The 9,918-nt window shown below is 40.2% G+C and overlaps 1 protein-coding gene across 1 annotated transcript; it reads left to right on the top strand.

Moving 5' to 3' along the window:
- Nucleotides 1-295: 295 nt before the first annotated feature.
- On the top strand, nucleotides 296-9,572 carry LOC121939469 (von Willebrand factor A domain-containing protein 8-like; the record flags this gene model as incomplete). Its single annotated transcript, XM_042482489.1, has 9 exons — nucleotides 296-376; nucleotides 3,737-3,904; nucleotides 5,182-5,346; nucleotides 6,151-6,200; nucleotides 6,311-6,419; nucleotides 7,208-7,312; nucleotides 7,440-7,568; nucleotides 9,263-9,397; nucleotides 9,495-9,572. Coding segments are annotated over exons 1-9 (1,020 nt in total), but the record flags the coding sequence as incomplete, so codon positions are not given.
- Nucleotides 9,573-9,918: the final 346 nt, after the last annotated feature.

The following is a 9,918-nucleotide window of genomic DNA, read 5'->3' as shown; positions in this document are numbered from 1 at the left end:
ACTTAACAATAAGATATAAAGTAAACATAATGCAAGGCTAACAGAAATAACCTGTTGACTTACATATATAAAATGAGAGTACACTGTAAAATCTGACAAGTTGATTTTACTTTTAAAAAAATGTAGGGCACCAATTGCCTTGAAGAAATGTAACGATAACTGTTAGTCTTAATTTATGTTAACTTTTAAAACGTTTTCCTTTCTCATAAAACTTTTAATGAAACTAATTGGGTTTTTTTTTGGAGCTGACGATTAAGTAGCTAAAAAGTGAGCGATCTCCCTCTCAGAGCTGCACATGCTCAGTGCGGATCAGCCGCCGACCCCTTCATCTCCCCGAAGATCGTCGTCTCCCACCTCCTCATCAACACGGAAACAGGTGTGCGCTGTTTCCATGGAAACGTCGCATAGATAGAAACGGCGTGTATCGGCGGTTCTAACAGGTGTGAAGGGATGGCTTATTTCTGGTCGTGAAGTCTCGTGGCGTCTAATGAAATGTGGGCAGGCTGAGTTGGCACGAGCATGAGTTTTTGTGTTTATAAGACTCTTTGGGTGTGTTTGTGTGTGTGTGTGTGTGTGTGTGTGTATTTGCCCGTGGGTGCTATTGCTGAGTGCATGTACATATTACAGTATCTGACACTTGTTTTGTGCGAGGGATTGAAGACGTGTGGGTGCAAATTAGCGAGCTGTTTTCTTTCAGAATAATTTGGTATCGTAGGAGGTGTGTGTGCGTTAACTAGAACATCCAAGTGCTCCTCGGGGCCCTGTGCTGATTTGGAGCCCTAAATTCAGACTCGACGTGTCGGTCCCTGTGCTTACTCCCTCCACTTCACTCTCCCTCTTTATTTTTTCTTCTTCTCCTCATTCAGTCCAAGCATCACTCCACCCTCCCACGTTCGTATGAAGGATGGAGTCACATGGATGTAATCACATGCTTGTTGTATTTTTGACATCTCCAGTCACCTCTCTCCAGTTAGCAGGCTCTTATGTAAGGCAGCGTGCTTTAAAGCCACGCTGCAAATAATAAGTGTAACCAGTGTACAGGAAACCGGTGGTTAACCTCTGCAGCCTTTTCTTTTTAAAATAAACCAATTTGTTGCACTTTCTAGGTTACATGTCGGTCACATGTAACCAGTAAGAACACAAACAGTCCTATTTAACCCTTTGGAAACTGATCAAATTGGCTCAGGATCTTTCAAAAACATGGAAAAAAGGTAATGAGCAATGACAGAAAAAATGACCAAAAATTATCAAGAAATTAAAAAAAAAAAAAACACACAAAAAAAACTACAAGATAGTTACCTGAAAATTAGTTTAAAAAAATAAATACATGCAAAAAGGCAAAAAAACAAACTACAAGATAGTTACCTGAAAATTAGTTTTAGTTATATATAAGTTATGAAATAAATAAATAAATGAAAAAAGGCAACTGACCTAGAAAAGTGCTTGAATTATAACAATGCTGTACCAGAGTTTTAAATATGTAATTATAAAAATACTTTTCTCCTTTTTTTTTCCATAGGAATTTCTCCATAAATTCCACAAATTGCCTGAAAATTAGTTAAAAAAAAGTAGCAAAAATATAAATAATTATGTAAGATAATTGTAAATACGCAATTATGATAACTATATCTAACGTTTTTCCCTAGCTTTTCTAAAAATAATTTTCTAAACCTATGAATTTATTGCAATTTGTGGAGCATTTTCACCAAGTTCCCTATTGCCTTTTTCCCACCTTGTTGAATGACATTTCAACACTTACTCAGAGTTCAGAGTTTTAAATACTTGAATCGAATCTGATGTCGATCCAGGTTTCAAAGGGTTAAGGTCAAAGGCTGTGTGCAAACCTTCAGCTACTGCGCGTTAAAACCATGCAACCCAAAGCAAAAAACGTATGAAAAACTATTCTTTGATAATAGTTATTACTTCAAGTGCAAGAAGTGGAGCAGCGTGAGCCCGCAGAGAGAAACGGTGTCACTGGCACAGTTAATGCTGAATTCACACAAAAACGTTCATGTGGAGGTTAAAACGGAAACAGTTTGCTGTAAAAATAGCACCAATAACCGTATTTGGGCCGTTCAAGTAGAACAGAACGATTCTTCAGCATCAGAGATGAACGACTGCAGCAGACGCAGAACGAACGGCAGCGTTGTGTTTTCATGTAACTGTAGTGTTTCTGCACAGAGAGCTGCAAGCAGCACAGAATATCCCACTGAAGAGACCAGGCGATCAGTCAATTCATTGATTAGTCGATCTACAAAATATTAACGCTTTGACACCTGGGCTTTGGCTAAATTTATTTCAAAAACATGTGAAGATGCAAGGAGAAATAATGAAACTGTACAGAAAATTAAAATCACTGTACCATTTTGCAAAAAACAAAACAACAAAAGAAAAGAGACAAAAAAAATTGAAAATTCTGGAAAATAATTTTAAATATTATTATGATGTTGGAAATATAGTTTTCAATCTTTTTTCCTTTTTTTTTCAAATTGCCATTTTACACAGAGACAGGAAGGGTGCTGTTTTCAAAAATTACACTCCAAAGTAGCTCAGTTGGTAAAGTGGGCTCCCCATGTACAGAGGCTACATTGTTGCTGCAGTAGCCACGGGTTCGATTCCTTTGCTGCATGTTGTTGCCTCTCTCTCCCACTTTCAGGCAAAAAGCCCCAAAAACAATCTTAAGAAAAGTTTGAAAAGTTTGCATTTTAAGGCCCCCAGAGCGCCGTTGTCGTGTGAACAAAAAGGCCAAACCACAACAAACTTTAAACGTTTCATGCAAGAATCGCGGCTGTGTTTACGGCCCTTAATGAGGTGCACAAGCACACTCAGAGCATGCATCATCTGCTGAAAATTAAACATCGCACACAACACAAAGAGACAGCTGAAAAGTGCTGGTGTTACCGTAGACCTCTTCACGTGCATATTTTAAATATTGTATTTATTCATCTCTCTGTATTTTTACTGCTAAATGTTTGCTCAGAGCCTCTCAGTACGCGGTGGGATGTTTTTGCACAGTCGGTGTCAGGCCGAGAACAAGGCCCGTCTGTGCCCCCCCGTCTCCCTCGCCGTCCTGCGTCACTTACATTTTTAACAATTATCTGATTATAGCGTTGGTGCCGAAAATGGATCAAGAGTTAAATATAGAGCATCTGGTCCTCACTATAGTTTTACGGCTCTGCTTCCCACACAACCTGCCACGTATTTACATGTTTAACCTAATTATATGGCCACTTGCTCTGCGGTGCACCCAGACAGCTAAAGTTTCCTGCCTCTTGACGTCAGACGCGCTTTTTGATTTCTGCAGAAACACACACACACAAACGCTGTTGAAACTAAACTAAGTCGACCAAGTCAGTTTTTTCATCCCACCGTTGGCAGTAGAAAATAGGCCTTCCTAAAACAGCTGAGACTGTTTTGGAGTTTGGTTTGGAGAAGTTTGGAGGATGTTCTGAACACAATAAGCTGAGGACATCCTGAGGAAAGGCTTTACAGCGAGCTCATTTTGTAATTAGAGCACTGATGCACGGACACATTGCTCTTTGTGTGGATGCTTTTGGCACTGTCGGCATTTACACGAGGTCAGAGGTCGTGCTGGACAATGGAGCAGCAAATCTGACCCGAGGTTAAACCGGTTGAGCCTCAAAATGACCCTTTTCCTGATCCCAACATCTCTAATGATTTCTGCAGTATCGATTGAGTTTACTGACCCGTCTCGTTTTCTCGTGTTTGTCCCCAGTGTGCTGTCAGGGCGGCGACACAGGGTCGAGTCCTGGTCCTGGAGGGGCTGGAGAAGGCAGAGAGAAATGTCCTGCCTGTCCTCAACAACCTGCTGGAGAACAGGGAGATGCAGCTGGAGGACGGACGCTTCCTCATGTCATCTGAGCGTTACGACAAGCTGCTGCAGGTCAGAGCTGCACACACGCACACACACACACACACACACACACACACACACACACACACACACACACACACACCCCTGCAGGTCAAACACACGTGAGGGTTTGAGGGTCTGTGACAGGAAGTGTCAACCTGCTTTGCTTTGGGGGGGACACTTGTGCAAAATGACAGGAGGCCAGGGGCCCCATATATGGTTATAGATATTAGGACATTTCAAGGATTTTAAAACACTTCTAAGATTTTAGGACATTTCAAGGACTTAAGAATGCTTCTAGGATTATAGGACATTTTTAGGATTTTAGCACATTTCCACAACTTTAGGGCATTTTAGAGCAAACCAACTTCATTTAATTTGACTAAGATCTGCATTTAGTTTGTAACACGATTGAACAGTTATATTCAGTAACAACAACAATAATGATAACAGCACTTTCTCAGAGAGCACAAATAAAAGTCTAAATGTTCCCGCTTCAGAGAGACGTGCAGATGCAGATTTCTTCTCCTGCAGCTGCTGGGAGCTTCTGCTAAAGACGCCTGATTCATCTGGACACTTATAGAGGACATTAACCGATTACTGCACAAGCAAAGACATGAACCTGCAGCAGACAGTGTAGGACACCTGCTGAGACACCTGTCGGAAAATGACAGCAGAGTGGACATTCGGAGACACGAGCAGAGATTCCATTATCAGGCCGATAATTATCGTGATTTTTTTTCCGATAAACGAGTTCTATTGTGATGCTGTTTTTTGCGCTCTGGCACCTTATATTTACTAAAAGTACCAAAACAATTCCCAGTGTGGATCATTTTATTTTTATTGTGGATTATAAAATGTTTGGGGGGCCACCTGGCACCCTCTTGGGGACTATGTTTACCCCGCGGGCCGTAAGTTGAGGGTCACTGGTCTATAAAGTGTTGGAAATGAAAAATGATGATAGATCTTTAACACTCTGCTGGAGTTGGCCGGTAAACCTCAGTGTTTATTAAAGAAAATAATATCTTTTTCTTATCATGGCTGTAGTTTATGGAGCTGTATGTATCTGTGTCTTCACACTTGAGCAGTACATTTTCACGCTACTCCTACAGTACTCCTCATGCGTTTAAAAACGCCATCGCCATAAATACAGGGTGACATTTAGAGACTGTACGTGTTACATGAAGCTGTGTACCTGCAACACTCTGTCTGCATAAAACTGCATTTAAGATGAAATGTGTAAAATGACCGATATTTGCTCAGTTACAGGCGGTAAAAAAGGATTTTTGTACCTTGACTGTTTGCAGGAGCACACCAAAGAGGAGCTGGACAGCTGGAAGATTGTCCGTGTCAGTGAGGACTTTCGGGTCATCGCTCTCGGCCTTCCTGTCCCCAAGTACAAGGGCAACCCGTTGGATCCTCCTCTCCGCTCTCGCTTCCAGGCCAGAGACATCTACTACCTCCCGTTTAAGGTCAGTCGGGGAGTTAAGTTAGTTCCTCGGCGATACTGTTTTAATTACCCTGAATAATAAAGAATAATACACACTGAGAACAAACTTTTAAACATTTAAACATCTGATTCCAGGTGGAAGCACAATGTGCTGCACAAAACCAAGCCAGCACCCGAATACAAGAGTGAATCAAATCCATCAAAAGTAACAAAACTCATAAGATAATAAATTCGACAAAGATTAAACCCAAAAAAATACAAAGATGTGAGTCAGAAATGTTGAAAAAGGAGTTAAAATTAAATAAAATAACAATGATAAAAGTAGACCATTAAGACAGAAACACATAACAATTAAAGTAGTTTCAGACTGAGCTGCAACCCTTAATATTCTTATTTCTGATTGACCCGACCCCTCTCTCGTCCTTGCTTTTTATTGGTCTTTTTTCAACATTTTGTTTCAAAAAGTCCATGAAGCTCTCCTAAAATATTTTCAAAAACTGACAGCTCTCCTTGTGTAATATATACTAGTTTTTCCAAAGCAGCACATGATGATAAATCCTTAACATTTTGCTTTACACTTGGTTTGTTCACGTCTGTCCATCCTAAAGCTGCTGTTCTTTTAGCTCGTAAGAGACGATCACTCTTAATTAAATCACCCAGATAAATACCCAAGATGCACAACTTTGGGATTTTCAGTTTTGTTATTTGGCTAAAGGTGTCAGGGACCTCCCTCCAAAAACGTACATGCACAAACCTTAAATGTACTTACATGTACATATTACACGCAACGTTCATCTTTTTATTATTTATACTGTTTTTTTTTCAGGACCAGTTGGAGCTGTTGTACACAGTAGGCCCAAACATCGCAGCAGAAAGGTAAATTTAACATTTCGACCTAGTTAAATGGCTTGTTTGACTTGTGCGTTCTCTTCGGTGGTTTTTGTAGTCTCTGTAGTTTTTCACACTCTCTGCGTCCTGTGTGTCAGGGTGTCCCAGCTCCTGTCTTTAGCCACGACGCTGTGCTCCCAGGAATCAGCCAACCTCGGCCTTCCTGACTTCCCCGTGGACAACCTGCCTCCTGCCCTCAGCGTGCTGGTGAGTCTTCGTCTTACTGTCCCCGAGAGAGACAGAGAAAATGAAAGGCCAGGACAAAAAAGAAAAAAATATGTGTCTCTAGGTTCATGGATGTTGGTGCCTAATGCAGGGACACTTTGGGGCCACTTTTACAAAATGACAGGAGGCCAGGGGCCGGTCAGGCTGTTTCTAGGATATTCAGACATTTTTAGGATCTTCGGATGTTTTTAAAATTGTTGGATTTTTCTAGGACTTTGGGACGCTTTTAGGATTTTTTGGATGTTTCTCTGATTTTAGGACATTTGTCAGATTTTAAGGTGTTTCTTGGATTTTAGGACATTCCTATGATACTGGATAATTTCTATGATTTTAGGACATTGCTAGGACTTTGAAATTTTTAGGATTTTGGGATGTTTCTCAGATTTTAGGACATGTCTCGGATTTTAGGACATTTCCAGGATTTTGTGAAGTTTCTACAATTTTAGAAAATATCTCGGATTTCAGGGTATTCCAAGGATTTTTGGTCATTTTTAGGATTTTAGGACATCTCTAAAATTTTTGGACATTTCTAAGACTTTAGTGCATTTTTTAATATTTAAGCTCTATTTTGATGCTTTTTTTATGCACTCTGGCATCTTATGTACACTAAAAGTACAAAATAATTCCCAGTGTGAATAACTTCATTTTTATTGTGAATCAGAAAATGGTTGGGGGGCCACCTGGCACCCTATTGGGGACCCGCTCAGGCCTTCAGGCTGTGGATCGAGTATCACTGGTCTCTGATGCTTGTCTTTTCTGTGTTGTTGCAGAATGCTTTCCCCATGCTGTCCTCCCAGCAGCTCGTCCAGAGACTCTACCCCTACAACAGCATCATGGGAAAGGATGGACGCAGAGCCGTGGAGGGCGTGCTCAGCGTAAGTCGACATGTGACCCACCGAATGTGTCCGTCATCTGTCCGTTAAGTGCATGCTCTGTTTCGTCTGAAGATAATATCAGATACACTATTCAAAGCTAATAATTTGACCTACACGTGTTTAACAGAGGTTTGAGCTTTTGGATGGTCGTCGTCAGCCAGCACCCAGCGCCATTTTGAGTGTGTCCAGGGCGAAGGATGTTGAGGGCCATGCAGACGTCACATTAAATGTTGCGAATAAGGACATCACCTTTCAGGTACTGCTTCACTCACTATAAACAGTTTAAAAGAAAAGCCCCAATCTGGTAGCAGACCATGTGGACTGAACTTCAAAACCTGTTCGGTGCTTTGTTCTGATCGTGGATTAAGGACATAAAACTCTGCTGTTTACGGTGTTTTTTCTGCGCTGGTGCGCCCTGTAACTCAGTGGATAGAGCAGATGCCCCACGTACGGAGGCTGTTTCAAGTCCGACTTTGGCCCTTTGCTGCGCGTCCTCCCCTTTCTCTCTCTTCCCCTTTCACACTTAGTCTGTCGTATTCATTAAAGGCCAAAAGCCCCCCCCCCCCCCAAAAACAAAAATAACAAACGCTGTCTACAACCCAGATTTTGGTCAAATAATAAAACTGAATTGAATTTAATTGAAACTGAAAACGGGTGTTTCCTTTGTGATTGATGATCTAAATAATCTGACTGTCCCCTTTTGTGTGTCTTTCAGCCGTCATTAAATTCTGAACTATAAAACATGTTTCTGGCAAAAAAAAGTGAGTCACAGAGACGTTCTTTGTCCCACGACAGACGCTCTGTGTCAGTCCCGTCTTATCTGTGACTGAAGCTGTGAAGGGAACGTCTTTATCGGCCTTTAATTCTGCGTCTTGGATAAAAACAGTGTTTGTGAATGAGTCACCGTGTGCGGTTTGGGAGGACAGAGATATTCGGGACTGCTCAGAATAGTGGTGCTGATCATCCAGCCAAACAAATGAAGTCACTCTTATTAACTGTTTGAAGTTTTGTAAAAGCGCGGCAGTTATTCTCTTATGCAGAGCGGTGTATCTCGTGGGTTGTTTGATTACACTTTGTTTTGGGAAAGTACAGTTTATTTTGTTCCCAGCTGTGCGTCACTGACGCTGACATGTCTGTGAATCATTATTTAACCCTTTATAACCAGAAGTCACATCAACTGATGCGATTTCTTTTAAAAACGTGGGAAAAAAGTCAATGAGCAACTTGGTTAATAGATGTTTTACAAATTACAAGAAATTAGTAAATTAAAAAACTTTGCTCCACTGGGGAGGGGAAAAGTCAGAGGAAAAAAAGGAATAAAATAAGGGAAAAAATTAATTTAAAATTTTTATAATAACTTATTTAAAATTATCTTTCATTCAGACTTTTTCCAGTTAATGTTTTTCAACTTTTTTCTATTTTTTCCCCTAATTTTGAGGTCATTTCTTCTTTTGTTGCTTGTTATCTTCTTCCTATGTTTTTGAAAGAAAACCTTTCACAAGTATTTCAGCCTTTGAACCCACAGCAAATCGGTGTAATTCCTTTCAAAAACATGGGGGAAAAAATCAATGAACAACTCATAAGAAATGTTTCACAAATTACAAGAAATTTGTAGATTTAGGAAAACATTTTTTTTAAAGCTAGGGAAAAAGTAAAAACAAAAAAAGCTTGGGAAAAAGTTTTTTTTATCATTTTTGTAATTACCTATTTAAAATTATGTTACAAAATCAGAATATTTTTTCCAGGTCATGTCTGTGGTGTTTTTTCAAAGTTTTTTTGGTAATTTTCTTTTACTTTTTACTAATTTCTTGCTTATTTTTGGGGTCATTTCTTCTTTTGCTGCTCATTGTCTTCTTCCCATGTTTGTGAAAGAAATCAAGCCAAATCGCTCAGGTTTCAAAGGGTTAAAGGAGAGTGAATTTGCTCTTTCTTGTCTCCATGAAACTTCAGGTTCCTGCAGGCCTCAAAGAGCTGCGTCCTCCCAACAGCAGCTCCACATTCATCAGCACGCCGAGCCACTCGCAGCTCATGGCTGAGATGATGCAGTCGCACATGGTGAAGGACATTTGTCTCATCGGAGCAAAGGTAGCTGAGACATAATATATACAACATACACACAATATACAGAATACATGGATGTGATCTCTGGACTTAATCACAATATATTTTAAAAATTTTTCAGGGTTGTGGCAAGTCAGTGATTGCACGAGAGTTCGCTGAGATGTTGGGTTACAGCATCGAGCCGGTGATGCTCTACCAGGTAAACCTAAAAAATTTCACTCGTTTGATTGTGTGCCACCAACGACAGCCGTGATTTTGGGTCGTCCGCTCATCCATCCATCCCATTCTTCCCGTCCCATAAAAAAAATTGAGATTCAAAAAGGATGAGGAAATTAAAAGAAAAATCATCAAAAGATCTGTTGCTGACGCTCGGGCTGACGGGAGTGTTTTTAAGAGAGTATACGAATTAAATAAAATAAATACATAGAAAAAAGATGAAATGGTGAAATGGTGGGCAGGACCTGGCTGGCTGTGAAGGGAATCTTTAAATTTGGCACAAATTATGAAATAGCAAAGAAAAAAAAATTTTATCCTTATTTTACATA

The sequence above is a fragment of the Plectropomus leopardus genome, unplaced genomic scaffold (genome assembly GCF_008729295.1).
Source record: "Plectropomus leopardus isolate mb unplaced genomic scaffold, YSFRI_Pleo_2.0 unplaced_scaffold4887, whole genome shotgun sequence".
NCBI classification, from domain to species: Eukaryota; Metazoa; Chordata; class Actinopteri; order Perciformes; family Serranidae; genus Plectropomus; species Plectropomus leopardus.
The sequence above is the reverse complement of the archived record's forward strand: the minus strand, read 5'-3'. Positions and strand labels throughout refer to the sequence as shown.